The sequence below is a fragment of the Passer domesticus genome, chromosome 1 (assembly GCF_036417665.1).
Source record: "Passer domesticus isolate bPasDom1 chromosome 1, bPasDom1.hap1, whole genome shotgun sequence".
Lineage (NCBI taxonomy): Eukaryota > Metazoa > Chordata > Aves > Passeriformes > Passeridae > Passer > Passer domesticus.
In genome coordinates this window covers 108,549,913-108,567,975 of record NC_087474.1, presented here as the reverse complement: position 1 = coordinate 108,567,975, position 18,063 = coordinate 108,549,913, and the positions used below count along the sequence as shown (strand labels likewise).

Sequence of the window (18,063 nt, the reverse complement as noted above, 5' to 3'; positions counted from 1 at the left end):
AAAGGCCTGTTTGCAAATGACAGGTATTTTGTTTTTCAGATGGATCCTATGAAATATCAATGTCTGGTTTTCAAGAACAAAACCATTGTAGGACCCTACTCTACCAACGACCTGAAAATACTTTTCTTACCTTCCCGTTCGGGGATCTTCCAGTGCATCCTCAATGTTTCATCTTGGCCAGTTTCTGCAGATGCCGAGACGATCGTTCAGTCAGAAGCTTTGGCAAGCAGGGTAGTTCTGACAGCAGTGGCTGAAAATCCTAATTTAGAAGTAAGTTTCTGCTTATTGTTGGTCTTTTGTTGTTGCAATTTTATGAATAATTTAATGGCACTGGAAAATAATAGGATTGCAAGGTTGCTCCTCAAAGAAACCTGGAATTTCTATCTGTTTTGAGTGGGAATAGAAGACAATTTTTGAGACCTATGTTGTCTCTCTGGGAAGTTCCAGCTGTGCAAAAGCAGCTGGCTTGAAATGAAGGATTCTGTGTGGAAAGAATAAATTAAAAATTACTTTTTTATTTTTAAAAGACTGAGCATTACTTTTTCATTGTTTAGACCTTAAACATCTGATGCTTACTAGGTATCTGCTGTGTTGGATTGGGCATTTAATGTAACAAAAAGCATTTATTTCCAATTGTAAGGATTTCTTCATTTTTTACATCAAGTAGGCTTTGTCTTGGTTTCTCACTACCTCTAGCTTGTTTATGATTGTAGAGAATATTTTATTATTTTGGACTAATTAAAAATTAAAACTGCGTGTGTAAAGTGCTTTTGTCTTATGTCTTATCATGAAGAGCAACCAAGAAGGAGAGTGTGTGGCATTAATAATTAAATCTGGCTTCATATAGTTTTAGATTTAAGAGTATGGACAGGCATAAAAAGGCTTCATGATACTTCTGGAGGTGCCTGAACAAATTACCTGGTAGTCTGTAACACAGTTGGTAACATTTTCAGTCATCAGCCACAGCTGACATTTTTTTTTCCATTTATGACGATCTTTTAAGTTGCTTTGGGCTAATTATGTGTTTGCTAGCAATAATCACGGTTTAAACTTACTTTTAATTTGAATTATCCAAAATAACTTGATTGTATGCTGCATTTTGGTAGATAAACATTGCACTAAGATTGGCTTAACTGATTGAGGTAAAATGCATGAGAGATAGCCAATTGGCTGTAACCCCTCCTAATATCAAAGAAAACATGATTCTTACAAACCTCCTACCCCTGGTAGGAGGTTTCTATTATATGTGGATATGGGGTTAAGAGGGTGGAATAAGTGAGTAACATCCTTTCTTTCCTGGTACTGTTGTTGTAGGGTAGTGTGTTTGGAAGGTTTTCTTTTCTTCTAAGTTCTGCTTTGTTTTAAAACCAGGTGGAATCAGGAAAAGGAGATTGCCTGGATTTTGGTGATTTGCCTTTTGGCAGTTTGAAGGCTCTTCCCTTAAAACTCATCAACAAAACCCATGCTTTTATGCCAATTAGACTTATTATTAACGCAGTAAGTACAGTAAACTTCTGTGTGTGAGTTAACATCTTGTGATACTGAATTTTAATATCCAAACACTTTGTTACATATCATTAAGAAATATATCTTGGACACTCAAAGTAAGACTTCCCAAGAAGTCTTCTTTTGTTAGTCAGGAAATAAATAGTGTTTGCTGGGTGGTAATTTGATTCAGTTGTAATGGTACCAACAAAAATGCTTTTGGGATAGGTGTGTGGTGTTTTGTTTCATGTCTGTTGTGGACTTTCTGTAGCTTAGCCATGGGATTCTGCCTCTGTTGCTTGCTTTGATAGCACAGGGCAGCAGATAGGAAAAGGGTTGTGTTGCCTAAGCCTTCCCTTTGAGAAGCTGAGGAAGCTGGAAGCTTCCCTCTTGGAGTAACTGAAGACATATTCCACTGTTCAAATTGAACAGCTGACTGTTGAAACAAGCAGCCAAGCTTGCTGCTAGCAAGTTTAACATATTACCTCTTCCTCTGCAGGAGCAAGAGCAGGACTTTTCTCTGTATCTGCTTTGTCTCCCACTACATAATAGCCTGTCTGAGAGGTTACAGTGTGGTCCTCTGCATCTCTGGCAATGCAGTTTTCATGTTTTGCCTAGGCTGGGCTGGTTGCTGATTTGTGCTATGGGGTTAGCTGGCCTTGTTTCCTTATGCAGGGGAAGAAGAAAGGACTGGCCTTAGGTTAAGGTGGATCAGGTTGTCTTGGGGACTAGTGATGTTTGGTCTTCAACAGCCAAACTTCTTGAAGGCTTAAGCTAACCAGACTCTGCTTGTCCCTTTTTGCTGCAAAAGGATTTCCTACTGGTTTTAGAGGGTTTGCTGGACTATCATGTACTTACCAAAACCACAGCCTAATTTTTGATTTTTTTTTTTCCAAACTACTTGGATCATTCAAAACTTGTCTTGCATTTCTCAGCTTTGTCAGCATTGCTGTTGCTGACAATAAGAGATTTAATACTTGTAATACTTTTTTTTTTTGACAGAATGCAGTAGCCTGGAGGTGCTTCACCTTTTCCAAGGAACCTGTTAATACTTCTAATGAACAAATGGATGCAGCTTCTCAGACAGCAGCTCCATCAGTTGTAAATCATGTGATCCATGCAAGCTGTGATGGGCAGGTGAGTAGTTTGCAGTTGGTCGATTCTTCTTTATACTTGCTGTCTGAAATGACTGTGCTGAATATTCCAGTTCACAGTAATGATTTTTGGGCAGCACACCTTTTGCATGTTTAGGTTTTGTGGGTGTTTTGTTTTCTCCTCTCAATAATTTTCTCCCTTCCATAAGGTGAGTCAACCAATTTATTTTTCAGGATCCTGAAGCTTTAACAGTTTGGGTTCTGTTCCATGCACCTAAGAAACAAATTTCTTCTTCAGGTAAAGTAACTTGATTTTCATTTCAGCTGAAACAGATTTGACTTTTAATGTATATATGTGTTAGAATTGCAGGAACAGGCTGCAAACTTGAAACCATGTTTTGTTTGTGTGTGCTAATGTTTCAGGTGTCATATTAGTTTTTAGTAACTGTAGGAGGCAGAATGTCTTTATGTCTTAATCCTTTATATATCACCAGAGACATTTTTACTTAAGTATGAAGCTGTACAAAGTTTGTACTGCAAGATGCCTGGAATTTGTGTTAACTCTTGTTAATGAGGGAATTAAACCATCACTTAAGAAAACGTTACATTAATTGCAAAATAGGTAGTAAATTTGAAGAAACCTCTGAGTTGTTCTGACTTGCTGAATAGAAAATAATATGTACACCAACTAGTTTGGCTGGTGTGATAAGATGGGTTTTTTATTTGCATTAGTGACAATTTCAGTCACACATGACAAAAAGGTAAAAAGGTCACACATGACAAAATGGTCCTGTGAGACTTTATTTAAAAGAGGAAAAAAACTGTTGCAGGAGTAATGGGAGAGCTCTTATCACCCCATGAATGTGTTAATATTGAAGAGTAGCTGAAGTGAGACATGCATCCATAGGAATGGCCTTTGCTGTTGGCAGACTTGCTTACTTTTGCTACTCATGAAATTGTTCCTAGATTCCTTGGGTCCAACAGAGGATTTCCTGGCAAGAGTGGATGTGGAAGTGGATAGTCCAGGACCTAGCACTGTAATTAAAAGTATTTTTCTCAGAGCAAGAGCTGGAACAGCAAGGATACATATTCCAAAGGACTTAGAGGTTTGTGGGTATTTACAAACTGTATTTCAAGAACAGTTTGCCTTTCCTAGCGTCCTGCTTTTGTAATGTTTGGTTTTATTATGTGTGTATATATATATATATATATACATACAAATATATACTTTATTTTTGTAGAAAATACATCTGTCTACTAGTGTGGGTTCGACAGTCAAGCAGCAGCTGCCATTGGTAAATGCTGGAAACATTAGTGTACATTTGAAAGTTAAGGTAGGTTGGCTTTTCCCTTTTGAAATCATGATTTTTGTGCTGTTCATATTGTACTGAAGCTAGAGGTGAGCCTTGAGACTTCAGCTCAGCTTTGATAAAAGCTTTGCAAGTTTACATATAGGGAATGGAAGATGTCAAAGAGATTACCTTACTTTTTTGGAAAAAGTGTATGGGTGTTCTTTTGCTCAGCTTCAGTTTTAATTGTTATAACAAACATACCTTTATGATTTTTACTAAATTTTAACTAAAATATTTGTTACATGTAAAAGTAGTGAGGCCTGTGCTGCACAGCAGGTGTTAGTTAGCTGGTAAAGCCTGCTTAAGGCAAAGATGAATATTAGCATTGGGAAACATCTGTATTTTCTAACAAAACTGCATTAGGGTTTAGCGTACATCTTGCCAAATCAAAGTGAGTTCTTTTCAGATATGCAGTGTCTTTACTTGACCTTTTTGAGAATGCATAGAAAGTATGGTTCCAGACTGGAATATAACTAACCATATTTGAAACTTGCATTTCAAATTCAACAGAAGGAGCAGTTGGTTCCATTTTACAAAAAGAGATTAGTCAGCCTGTCATTTCTAAGATCAGAGGCCATGGAAATAGGATCTGTGACCCCTATCACAAATGTCACATTAAGTGATAATACTGGGTGCTAATTGCTAAAGCATCAAAGACTCCCGATGTATTGAAATTGTGTGAATTGCATGTACCACAGGTGCACAACCAAATTGTATTGTATGTATGCAAATGTATGTATACATATAGTAGAAGTGTTTAATCCCTTAAAGTAGGTAACTAACCCTCCCTTTTGCCCTTGCCTGCTTTCAGACATCAGATCAAGACAGTTCCTTTGCTGTTAAACCTGAGGACCTTTTCCTTTTTCCTGGAGAAGAACAAGTAGTGACTGTCCAGTTTTTTCCAAAAAGCACAAGAACTACGGAAAGGTAATATATAACTGATTCTGTGTTGCATGTGTTAAACTGAACTACTTTTGACCTTAAGGTAAATGAACAAATCAAAAGTTTCACCCATATGAAAGTCTTTGTCTTCAGTTGTTTTCATGAGAGTTCTCATCCATTACAAAAGGATTTTTGTTAAGGTTCACCATTTCTATAGAATATGTGCCTCTTCAGGTGTGTATAGCAGAATGAATAGATAATATTTCCCATCAAGAAATATTCTAAGAGTTGTTTATTGTAAATAAATGGAGTGAATCTGTGAGGCCCTTTATATGGTAGTTATTTCTAAAGTACAACAAAGCTTCAAAATACTTACCTTCAGCAGTCCCTTCAGCTGCTTCCCTCTTTCTCTCTCTGCTGAGGCAAGGAAAATGTTATTTCTGTTTTACGTGTGAAAAATGTCAAGAACAGATCAAGATCCTAAGTATTCATTTGTCTGCTGTAATCAGATAAAAGTTTCTTCTGTACAACACTAATGTACAAGTTCCTTTTGCAGGTGGATGACGCATTCATAGTTTTGCTCATTAGCACCTGTTGAACTTCATTCTGCAAAACAAACTTGATTGGTTCAAGTGACAAGATGTCATGTAGAGTTTTTGGCAATGACAGGGGTCTGACTCGTTTCTCCAGAGCAGCTTTTCCTCTCTTGCTACATGATTTCCAGTTTCTGCAAGAATGGACAAAGGAGTATCTTCAAAATATGTTCAGCTTCACTGGCTAGCTTAACCAGGCCTCCCCAGTGCATTTAAATTAAACAGTGAAATTCTGTGCTAGTGACAGTATGATCCTATGGGGTAGGTTGAATTTTTACAGGCTTGAGGTACTCAGGAGGATTGGAAACTTTGTAATCTACCTCACAGTGCTGCCAAAAGACAATAAACGGAGGCAGTAACCAGGGTCCATGTTCCCTGCTGATGGGATTCAGGGCTTTGTCAGCAAGCGTCAGAGGGATGCGCTGACAGCTAGAATGGAGGTTCTTGAGTTCATTTTCTTGACTTGAAGTCTCTCTCTGCTATAACAAATGATTCAGTCTATTATTTAAAAGCTAGATTTCCTTCCTTGGTGCTCCTGGATATCTCACACCTGTAAAAATTCAATGAAGTTTCTCATGGGATTCAAAAGGCATCTCTTTAATCTACAGCTGGACTTCGTTTCTTTCTAAATTAGTCTGTCAAAGTAGTTAGAAATTAGTATGAATGAAAAATACTTTGAACTGTAGTCTCTGAAATATTTCTCTGCATATGTACCTACAGCCCAAAGGATTTAAATGTAGGGCTTTACGTAAAGCTGGCCTTTGTCATAAAATAAAAAGAAGTATTTGTATTTTTGCCTTAAGAAGGTAGTTTTAAAAATGCCTATCTGTAATACTTTTTCAGTTATGTTTTGATTTCATCGGCTAATCTTGTTCTATTCTGGGATTTAAATTTATGGATTTATTTTCAAAGTACCTTGAAAATCCTCGTGCTGCCATCTGGGCCTCAGTTTGAAGTGATGATAGAAGGTGAGGTAGAATCTGGGAAAAACATACCTGTGACTACAGCTGCTGGGTACTCAGACATTCCACCCATCCTCTCCAACAAGCAGTTCATTGCCTGGGGAGCAGTATCACTTGGATCATCAGTGTAAGTATAAGTTGGACAGCTGCTCATATAGAATATCATGTTAAGTATTTTATGTTGCACTTATTTGAAGTAAAATTTCCCATTCACATTGATCATTGGCAGTAGTTTGTTCTGTGCCTCAAGTGAAAGAAGCAGTATATTGCAAATATTTTTCTTGTGTGAGAAAGTTTTGAAAACAAACTGATCTTGTTTGAGCTTTGTGTTTTCTCGAGGACTCTTTAGTTATTATTAGAGTATCTGGTTCTGTAAGTTTAGTGTGTCATGTAAGTAGAAATTAGGAGAAAAGTATTTTTTAATTAAGTTGATAGAAAAATTCTGCTGGTTCTTGATACCTGTCTCTTGCTAGAGATTAGTTATGCTTGATTTCATCCATTACAATGAACAGAATCCAGTCTGTGTAATGTAATTTGACCATCTGAATAGCATAAACTGTTGAGCATCCTTTAATTGATTTGAATGTGTTTCAGGGTTAAAACTTCTAGTGTGGAGAATCTGTTTTGCCCCTAATTATGAATTATTTTATCCTTCAGACTACTTCTTGTCCACACTTTTTTAGTTTCAATTTTACAGGTTCAGTATTCTGTTTTAGTGAAACTGTTCAAAATTGTTAGGATATTCTTTGCTTCTTTTATATGTAAAGTCTGCAAGTTTTGCAGATCTCTGAACTTGTATTAATTGTCACTTGAAGGACTAATCCACTGTTGGTTGCTACTGAACTTTTTGATTCTAATGATGTTCCTGGTGATTTAAAATCAATCAATGCTTGTATCCAAGAACTGTTTCTAATAGCTGCATTTCTGTTTTTCTGGTTTAAATTGTAGTGTGCTTCTAACAGGAGTTGTGGTTATTTGGTGTTTGGGAATTACTGCTTCTTTCCTGCATGCTGCTATCTTTTTGTTTTCTGTTCCTTCTGTAAAACAGTGTTGAGAAACCCTTGGTTTTAGGAAGCTGAAATTATTTCTGTAGTTTTGTTTCAACAGAGTACAAAAGTGCCAGTGTTGATAGAGAGAGGTTTTGCTCTCTCTGTCCTCCTCTTTAATTCTATCTGCATGATCTATTCCTTTGCATTGTAGCAGTTTTAGGGCTTGTCAAGATCCTCTGTCAATGTTTTTTGATTTGTTGAAATGACAAAGGCACTTGCTCTTGCTGGAGGTGTTTCCTATCTCTGCTGAGGAGAGCTCTGAGTACCAGAAGCCTGGTCAATGCTAGAATGTATCACACAGAAAAAAAATATTTCAGTCAACCTGATTCTGTTAAGTGACCGTAACTTTCTGTGTTGCTATTGCCTTGAGAAGTACATGAGAAGGAAAAAATATCCTGAATGTAGTTCTTTAGAACTGTTCCTGTGAATCTGGGCCAGACTACTCACAAGACTTTGTTTCTGCATAACTAAGTCTCTCTGGATAATTTCATCATAACTGTGTCCTGAAGTGGGGATTTTTACGGAGTTTTTGTATTGATACAATTGCTGGTTTCTTTGAAAGTTTAGGCTGTTGAGTACAGTACTTGAACTTCAGAAAAACTATTAAAAAAAAATATATATGTATAGTTGGGGATTGTTTTTCTATGAGTATTTGTGTGTTGTGGTGTATAACAGTGTAGGGTGTGTAAGTTTGATAATACAGAAATAACTTTCCATTTAACATATTCTATTCCTCCAAGAGGTGATTTTTTTCCCAATAAATTACTTCAAAATTGACTGTCCCATTTCCATTGTTTCCATGAATTAATATATGCAGTTAATTTGTATTTGCTGTAAAATCTAACAAAATGTATTTTTCAGACAGAAGAAGTTAATTCTAAGAAATGACTCTCCATCTGTGACCCAGCATTTAAGATTGTTGATAAGAGGCCAGGATCAAGACTCTTTTCAGGTGCCTGCCATTAAAATTTCTCTTTAGTGTTTATGACAGTTACCAGGCTATGTTTATAATGAAAATGCTTTTGCCCTGAAGTGTTAGCTGTGTATTTGTGTTGAGACTGCCAAGGTGAATGTGGGAGCAGAACTTAGCTACACTGGTATCCTATCCTGAAATAGGAGCGCTGCAGCAAACTGGAGCTCAGCTTACAGCTCTCTAAGCTGCTGTTTCACAGCAGAGTCAGTACTTGGTGCAGTGATCCATCAGTGGCCCTTTCTGCAGGAGGGAGTCTAGATGAGGAAAGAAAAACTGGAATTAGCCTTTAGGAATTACCATGGCTAATGGGTCTTTTTGTTATGTAACCTGCATTGACTTATATTCCCTTTTTCCCTCAAATGTTCCGATTTTTTCAGTCTAAAATCTTTTACTGACAGAGAGTTAATGTACAGCTGGTAAAGTTCAGCCTTGACAGGTTGGGGATTGAGGACAGAAAAGTCTGTCTAAACTAAGAGGCATCAAAGTGTTCATTATGGGAATATAAAGTATCTTGGACTTCATCTTTTTCATTGTATATTAAGCATTGCACCTTTAAATATGGCATTGTCAAAGAAGTTAATGTGGACTTCAAAGAAGTTAATTCTTCCTTCCAAGCATAGTAAATTTTACTGCTATGTTTTTTTTCCTATTATAGTCACTCAGTTCTGATGTCTTCTTTTTTATAGCTGCAAAGTATATTTGGATCAGAACAACGCTTAACCAGTAATTGGGAACTCAAAATGCGTCCCAAAGAAGATACTAACATCTACCTGATGTTTACACCCACTCGAGTAACTTGCTGCTTTGCAAAGCTGGAAATCAAACAGCTGGGGATTCGATCAATGCCAGGAATTAAGTTTACTGTAAGAGTCACAACATAACTTCTAAAAATTTTAAATGTGCTTTTTTTGGTAATTATTGAGAATCTAGTACCAAATAGATGTTTCTGTCAAAAACCTGAAAATTCAAGATACATATTATCGATATCTGTATGCTTGGTAAAGTCATATGGGCACTAAATGTTATGCTTTGAACATTAGTATCAGTTTTGAATGTAATTCTTTACTTTGGGAATGATGAAATATTTTATGTACTATATTAAAAGTAGCCTAAGATTTTAACTCTAGAAGTGTTAAAAAATCTGGACTTGTCTTGTTCTATAGGTAGGTCTTAAACAAACTTGGAAGTAGAACTTGAAAATGATTGAGTAAATTTAGGCTTTTCTATTTCTTGCAAAGGCTTTTCTGTTCACATTTTTAACATTTTCATTTGTTTTTCTGTAACTCTATATCGTTTACCATAGTTGTACATAAATGTGTTTTACTAAGAAGCCTTTTCCATTTGAAGTACTTATTTTTGTTTTGTGGTGGGTTTTTTTCTCCCCCAGATACCATTGTCTGGATATGGAGGAACAAGCAATATAATTTTAGAAAATGTTAAAAAATTGTCAGATAGCTTCATGATTACACTGGAAGGGTCGTTGTCTGCAAGATTACAGAAAGCTTCCTTCCATGTGAGAAACGCAGGTTCCCGGGCCGCCTACGTTAAAGTGCTGTGCTTGGGAAACCTGCAGGCAAAAACAGTGATGGATCCTGAGGTTATGACAGTGTCTCCAGAGAAGTTTGTACTAAGAGAAGGAAGACATGAAGTAAGTACAGTGCTTTGTTCTGAGCAAATTTGATGAATTTAAATTAAATGTCATCAGTGAAAATGTCTGACTAGTTCTTTATTAAAATCTCACCTATTTTTTGTTACGTCCTGTTTCATTTGTATTGTAGTAATCTGTTAACTCATAGTCCAAACATTAATACTAACAATAAAGGTTTTTTCCTCAGTGTGTTGTCTTATTTATTTTATCAGGTGATTACTGTAACATGGAATCCAATGGAAGAGAACTTTCATCCAAGCATGTTGGTATCGACGCTGTGTCTTTTTTGGGGAGATGAAGTTTCTAGGCAGCAGTATCGCAGGTAAGATGTGCTTTGCTGTTATAACAGACAGAGGTTTAATAAGAAGTTAAAGCTAGGGTTATGTGCTGCCACAAGTATGGTTTTAATATGTTTCCAAAAAGAGCAAAAACAAGCTTAAAAGATGATGATATGTAGAGATCCATTAAGCCTTGCATGTGTAAGTTGTTGATGGAAGTGTGTCATTGTGGCTTTGCTTACATCCTGTAGCTAGAATCCTAGTTAAGGATTTATTCTATTTTAACTTACTTAAGTTCAAGTGTATTGAGTTTTGGGGAAATGTTTTCTTTTTTGTATTGAAAGAGATCTGTGTTCTGCCTTGGGATCTCTTTCTAATGTGTATGTAACTTTAATTTTTAAAGAAAAGGCTCATGAAAAGAATAGTACTGAAATCCAGGAGTATTAAGTTTCAAACAAAGTTCATGTCTTGATTTACTGAATTCTGTTGACAAAGAATGTGTTTGAGTAGATGTGTATATAAGAAAAATAACGTCCACATATGCTCATGACACACTAAGGAAACTTGTTCAAAATATCTTGCTGATCTTAAGTAGTGGTGGTGTTATTCTGCATTTCAGTTTGTATAACTCAAACACGCAGAAATGGCATATTCTGCCTTCAGTGACATAAGTGGCACTTGTGACTTGTGCTGTCCATGGGGTATAGTGTAGTGCAGAATGTTAAGACTAGGTAGAGCACTGAGGTGCTGATAATCATAATTCAGTGCAAAACTTCAAAACAGCATTATTTCATTATTGCTTTTAAATGTCATTGCCTGACAATGTGTGAAAGTCATTGTATATATTCTTATCCAAATGAAGTGTTAAACACAGCTGAATTTAACTGCATGACTTTGAATAAAAAGCTCATGGAATAGCTGAGTTCCTGTCTTTGATAGGAAACTGGCTTATTTTAGATATCTTAGAAGATGCTTGTTCCTGGTTTTTTGCATGAATTGTTTTGTGTGAAACAATGTTCACTATCTTCAAATCCTCCTTAAAGGGATGAAGTAGTTAGGGAGCAGTTTTGGTCTACAGATCAACAGAAAACCCATCTAGAAGCTGAATACATCTACATAGGTATTATTGGAAACTTTTAAAATTCAGATTCTGGATGTTATGTATGCAAAATGACTTGTTGATTTTATTAGTCAGCAGGCTGGCATATTGTTCTTGAAAGTAGTGGTCTGGCTGGTTGTTTCTTGGTGGGAGTTTTTCTGAAATCTCCCTTGATAACTTGAAAGAAATGTGTATGTCTTGCAATGACTGAGTTCTGTAAGCCAGTCCAACCCCATTCTGTAATTGTGCACTAGAATGAGAGCATGATTTGGGACTCAGGGACAGGAATGTGAAATGAGTACTCTGCCTCATCTGCCAGCTTGTGCCCCAAGTTCCTTACTCCAAAATTGTATATTGTCAGCAGCCCAGTAAGTAGCTTAGACCTCACAGTTAGTAGTACTCAGGTATTCTTTCCTCCTCCATGGCCCTGACCTTATCTGAGGGTCAGATTTCCTCTTCCTGACCTGTTGCTTCCCATTTTTCCCAGGACTATTTATATCCTTGTGCCTCCCAGTCTTTTCTATTCTGTTGGCAGTCATGCTCCTTGGCTCTGTGTTCCTGCTGTTGGCTGGCACCTGCTGCCACTCTGACATTGACTAGTCAATTTTTCCTCTCAAAAAACTTTCGCTTGTAACCAAAATAGCATTCTCCTGCTTCCTGTGGTGATTGAAACATCACTCAGATGCCTGATATACTTTTCAAAAATCTAGGTAGGTGTGACTGACAGCAGAGAACAAGTATGGAAAGACAAACATATGGTAACCATTATTTCAGCATTTCCTTTTACTCTGCAGCAATAGAGCAGGTATTTCTTTAACCATTTTAAGACTGTGAAAAGACTCCAGTTTTAAATGGATGTTCCCAGATTTGAGCTTCGTGTAGTCAAGAAATGATGAAGTGAAAATTATGCTGGATTTTTCGATTCGTATCAATCTTTTCAATTTGTTGTTTCTAGTACTTTGTTTAATTTAATGACTTCTGTTTACTTCTAACAGAGCTGTGATGTATAAACCTGGGGTAGAAAAACGTATAATCCCAGAAAACAACTTAGTGAGAAATGCTGTATTTGATGAAGAATTTCAAGGGGAGCAGCTTGTGACAGAAGGTAAGAGTATGACTTCTTGAAAGAAAAATATAATACTTGTTTCCATGTGGCAAATGTGCTTTTGGCTTGAATCCTAGTTACTTCTTCACTATTTTTTCACTATTTTTAAAAATAAATGTAGAAGAAAAATTTGGAATTTGGACAGTTGTACTGGGCAAAGTTATATTTTCTTTCCCCAGTCCAGGTGAGGAGGAGTGTGATAGAATGGCTTTGGTGGGCACCTGGCATCCAGCCAGGGTCAACCCATCACAACAGAATGTGTAATTTTTCATTTAGTATTATTTATTTAAATGATTTTCTGTGCTTTTTTCCTAGCAACATGAATCCCCAGTCTGTAAATATTATAGCATTAAAAATGCTGAGTTTATTTGAAAAGTATTTGCCTTATTAACTATTGGGAAAGATTCAGTTTGTTGTACAAAGATAATATTTGAAAATTGAGAGGCAGGCAGCTTGACTGATACCAAAATATATATTTCTTTTCCTTCCTAAATTTGATAGCTTTTTCTTCTGCTTGTTAGTAAGAAATGCATTAATAAAAATACAGTATATTGTAAAGGGTTCCTTAAAGCACCCCACAACTGTTCAATCCCATACGTGTCATGAATAAATTTGCTGTCAAACCATATTCTTGAGGTAGTTATATTCACATAGGGAATTACTTACTGTCCTAAGGCTACTACACCTGAATAAATATAGTCTGTTTCTTTCCCTATGAATTGTATATTGTCTTTAATTGGCAAAGTAAAGATTCTTTTTACCATTCATCTTAGTTGAGATGAAATCCTAGTGAACATTAGACACTTGGATTATGGAGTATCCTTTCAAATTGTAAAGCCGGTGTTGGAGAAAAAAGTAAAAGCTAACTCTAATTTGGCATAGAATCAAATTACTATATAGCATTCGTGTAAAGGTGGAAACTATATGATAATATTTTTATATTTATTTTTTATATGTCATATTTATTATATCTTAAAAAGTTTTAAATTGGTGTGTATTTGGATTTATGTATTGTATTTGATGTTAGTGTTGAGCTACACCTGATAACTAAACTTGCAGGAAGTAGTTTTGGCATGATCTAGGATTTCTTAGCTGATGGATTATTAACTATGATTATGTCTTAAATCTCTCTGGTGCAATTTCTGAGTATTATAGAATTTTTCTTACTAGAATTGCTCTATTGCTCTCATTTTTAGTGTGTGATGTCCCACGAGAGACAAATGATATCCATCTTTTCTATGCAAATATGCAAAAGGTTCTCCTTTCTGTGGTTGGATATTCCACTTGTGATCAGGATGGCTTTCAGCAGTCTTCGGGACCCCAACTGGAACTGGACAGGTACTGGGATCATAATTAGTAATTATATGTATGTACTTGTGTTTTTTTCTTGTGAGGGTGGTGAGACATTGGAGCAGGTTGCCCAGAGTGGCTGTGAAGTTTTCATCTCTGAAGAAATTAAAAACCTGGCTGGGCAAAGTTGGGGACTCCCTGCTGTAGCTGAGCCTCCTTTGTGCAGGGGTGTTGGACTGGGTGATCTTCACAGGTCCCTCCTGATCTCCAGAATGTGTTGCACAGCATACTGTGAAACTCAACTTGCATTGCCTTATTTCTCTATGCAGTACTTGTTTTCTCTGTATATGTTTTCAAATTATTTTATATTATTATCTTCTGAAGATAATTGTTGCTTTTAGTTCCTCTCATTCTAAATGGTACCTTCCACTTCCAAACATACTGTGAAAAAGCTGTGTCCTGATACAGCTGCTGGATTGTTTTATACTTAATGGAGAATTGAATTAAATTGAGGGCCCATGTAAAAAGTATTGTGCTTCAGTAATAAAATTTTGAGAAATACTAAGAGTAGGCTGTTATAATTACTCATGAGGTATTTTTTTACTGCTTTTGCTTAATGGTGACTTATTTTCAGGTTGAAGAACTTTGTCAGACATACTGGTGCAACTTTGGATGTTCTTCCTGTTAAAGGACCTCAGGGTACTTCTTTATCTGCAAAAACTAATGATCTAGCTCAGAATAAACCAGATGCTCAACAGACTTGGACTGTTACACCTGAGTATTTGACTTTGACATCTCCCTCTATTGGTAAGTATTTTTTGAAGTTAATGAAATGGCCACTTAAGTATTAAGATAACTGTATAAGATGTTGATACGTGTGGATTGGCCAGTCATCTTTATGCAGACTTGATTTGAGCACAGTTTTGGATAAATCATCAGAGGTGATGTTCTCTGTGTATACATAGAGAATGCACTGCATACCTGTGAAGGTTTTAAAGTAATGTGAAGGCAAAATTAGGGCAGAAAATACTTTATTTTCATTGCTGCATCTCTGTATCTTGGGCATTTTTGTGAATTTTGGTAGGTGTTAGCTTTTTTTCTTTTTGTGTTACAGGTGAAACAGCAGATACTAAACGTGTACAAATCGTCAACAATTCCAATCGTATGTTGACATTTGAACTTTCATGGCCAGCTCACTGCCTTACTATAACCCCTCAACATGGAGATACTGAACCAGGGCAAGTATATTTCCATAAGTTCTTTTATGTGTGAAAGTGTGGTGAGGTTTTGGAGGAATTTATTTTTAGTTTAAGTGTGTAATTAGTTTAGGAATTTTAGTTGGTTTTTAAGAATTTAGTTTGCTTAGACTGCACCGTGAAACTGTTTTAGTTCCAGGGTATAGACTTTTTGTCAACTAACATTCAAATCTAGCTTTTTTTAGGACCATATCTTTTTACAGTTGTGTATTATGGGAATGTTCTTCTGTCATGAGTATAATTACCACAGTGCCAGGAGTTTTCTGTGCCTGGAAGTACTGTTATTGTTGCATAGTTTTCAAGGAGCTGAATGGCCACTGAAGATGAAGCTTTAAAAATCTATTTTCACAGTAGTTTTTTATTTAAGATTTAGCTGTGCATTTAAAAACAAAAAACGCTTCCTCCCTTCCACAACCAATAAAAGAATCCCCAAAATAACAGTTCTTATAGAAGCCTTTTCCTCTGGGGACTTTGCATTTTCTTTAGCAAATGTGCTGATATTTCTCACAACTTGATTTTGGCATTCTTTTTATTTTGAGAAAACTGGGTTTTGACATTCAACCTTTGGTTTCTCAGTATCTGTAGGTATGAAAATAATAACATGCCAGTGTCAGCTTGCCCATGCCTTAATTAGGATATTTTTGGAAAAGTAGTCATAATATCATTGTATATGTATATGAGACTTCTCACATATGGCAGCAAAGACTTGCAGAATTTATGCTTGAAAGGTCTGCTCACCTTTCCCTTCTAAGTTGCTGGTGTTTTTTAAGGTTCAGTTCAGAACAGCTTTAAGACTCTGTTATTAAACTATTCTCATCTTATAAAAAAAGTGTCCCACCAAAAAATAAGTTTTGCTTTCAGAATTGTATTTCAGTAGTTGCTTTAACTTTGAAGATGTTTACCCAAACATACTTTCTCTTCAGTTCTGCCTCTCTGATTGCATTTTAAACACTTAATTTCATATTCATGTATATGCAAATTTCTGGGAAACTTTCATCACTACTGATAGCAAAACAGAGTTCCATGGAAGGGCTAGGATATCTGCCACTCATTGCAGATTCAGTGCCTAGAAAAATAGTCTCAAAAAGCTGTAACAATGAACGACTTCCCAGTAGCTGTGAAAGTAAGGACATACTGAGTGTCTCATACTCCAAATTCAAGATTGTCTGGATGATTTCTTAAAAACAGGATATTGAAAGCCTTCTGCAGGCAATTTTCTTGCAGTGTAGAATTTTAAAATGTGTTCACTGGAAAAGAGTGGGCAGAATCCTCACATTTTGGGTCCAAGTAAGTAGTTTGGATCAAGAACAGAGGTCTGCAAGTAGGAAGCAGACCCGTGGGAACAGCTGACATAAGCACAGCAAGCTACACTTGCCCAGTTTTCTGTTTTTCATGACCATCTCCTCACAGAGCCAAGGGCAGTCAACCTGTCAGAATAGGAGCCAGCCAGAATATTTTACACTCTGCACTGTGAGGGCTGGAGCCTGCAGAATTCTTGAACTGAGTTAGGCCATGAAAAGAGGTGATCTGATTTCTCAGTGATTGTGGAAGAAGATCCTGGGATCGTGGCTATTAAGCATAATATATTGCATATCTGAATACCTTAAATTTAACTATCTGTAGAGCATCTTCACTTATCTGCTATCTTAAAAGTGCACCTTTTTTTTTTGGGTGGGCTAGTAACAAATGTTGTAGATACTGATTCTAGTATGAGAATCGTGCTAGTTGATTGATTGGGCTATTTTTGGTGGTTTTTTTTAGGGGCAGTACAGTAATTCTGGTGAGTCCTAATCCATCACTTGCCACAAGGCCCACATTAATTCCTTGGAGTGGCCTAATCTATATCCATTGTGATGATGGACTAAAGGTACGTGCTTTACTTGAGACTTCAGATTGCAACTTTTAATTTATCAGTTCTAATAAAGTTGCTAAAACCTTGTAGATTTGAGTCAGAAGCTCTGTCAACTTTCATTATTCTTTTTAATTTGTAAAGTTCTCATAAAGAAAAGTAGTCAAGATGCCATTTTGTAAACTGATTTTGGTTCATTCCTCTCTGAAGAATTAATATGATTTGAACACTAACTGAATTTTCAACAAAATTGCACCCACCACTGCCTTATGCATCATTTTCTAAAACAATATATATATGTAGGCGTGCACACATAAAAGTAGTTTGCATCATATTGTAAAATAAAAGAAGGTAAAAGAGGGTATTGGACAATTCACCATAGTTCCTTTTGGGCTCCCTTAAGGTAAACTTGGCCTTCTGGATGACAGGTCTGTGATAAAGAATGTCCAGAACAGGTTCTGCCTATTCATGGATTTTAATCCAAGACATTTCCCTGATAAAATTGAAGCACAGAAATGAAATTTATGAAGCCAACAATTTTTCTTTTTTTCTGTTTAAAACAGAAGGAGTCTTTGGTAATCTCTCCTAAAGAAGGAGACTTTTTTCCTTATTTTTACTGTCAGTGTATGTTTTGGGCTATTCGTAACAATGCATGGAGAGAGAAATAGACACTGAAAGGATAAAACTGTATCTACTTTCCTTTTCTATGGAGGGAATTGTGAGGTATGATACAGAACTGGAAACTGCCTTCAAAAAACCCAAATAAACAGGGAAGTTGTTGAGAAGGAGATAACTGCATGTAGTTAACTATGTTAAGTTCTACAATATGAGAAAAGGATTTAAGAAATCTACTAGGACAAACGTAGAGAATGTAACAAAACCAATCAAATTATAAGAAATCTGGTAGTTAATAATGCTTTTGTCATTTATTTCCTACCTCTCCAAATCAGCAAAAAGTACGCTATGATTTTGCTAGCATTAATTGAAACTTAAAATTTCTAATTATGTAGCAAATGGGAACACAAAGTTCCTTCGGAATGAGGCAGCTGTTTCCATTATCTGCAACAGAAAATGTTGTAGGAATTGTCAGTTAAACTAGTTGAAATTATTATTCCTGTTGAATTAAAATGCCTAGATAGCGAATTTTC

The 18,063-nt window shown here is 36.2% G+C and overlaps 1 protein-coding gene across 3 annotated transcripts in view; it reads left to right on the top strand.

The window, feature by feature from the left end:
- Nucleotides 1-18,063, top strand: part of CEP192 (centrosomal protein 192) — a 56,061-nt gene that overhangs the window by 22,964 nt on the left and 15,034 nt on the right. For all 3 annotated transcript variants that reach the window (XM_064432855.1, XM_064432860.1, XM_064432866.1), the window contains exons 20-36: nucleotides 40-270; nucleotides 1,372-1,497; nucleotides 2,488-2,622; nucleotides 2,814-2,877; nucleotides 3,546-3,685; nucleotides 3,821-3,913; nucleotides 4,743-4,858; nucleotides 6,319-6,495; nucleotides 8,279-8,369; nucleotides 9,077-9,253; nucleotides 9,778-10,038; nucleotides 10,251-10,360; nucleotides 12,411-12,520; nucleotides 13,717-13,858; nucleotides 14,445-14,617; nucleotides 14,925-15,048; nucleotides 16,828-16,933. In XM_064432855.1, the coding sequence (XP_064288925.1) occupies nucleotides 40-270; nucleotides 1,372-1,497; nucleotides 2,488-2,622; nucleotides 2,814-2,877; nucleotides 3,546-3,685; nucleotides 3,821-3,913; nucleotides 4,743-4,858; nucleotides 6,319-6,495; nucleotides 8,279-8,369; nucleotides 9,077-9,253; nucleotides 9,778-10,038; nucleotides 10,251-10,360; nucleotides 12,411-12,520; nucleotides 13,717-13,858; nucleotides 14,445-14,617; nucleotides 14,925-15,048; nucleotides 16,828-16,933 (2,376 nt within the window). The remainder of the gene's footprint in view (nucleotides 1-39; nucleotides 271-1,371; nucleotides 1,498-2,487; nucleotides 2,623-2,813; nucleotides 2,878-3,545; nucleotides 3,686-3,820; nucleotides 3,914-4,742; nucleotides 4,859-6,318; nucleotides 6,496-8,278; nucleotides 8,370-9,076; nucleotides 9,254-9,777; nucleotides 10,039-10,250; nucleotides 10,361-12,410; nucleotides 12,521-13,716; nucleotides 13,859-14,444; nucleotides 14,618-14,924; nucleotides 15,049-16,827; nucleotides 16,934-18,063) is intronic.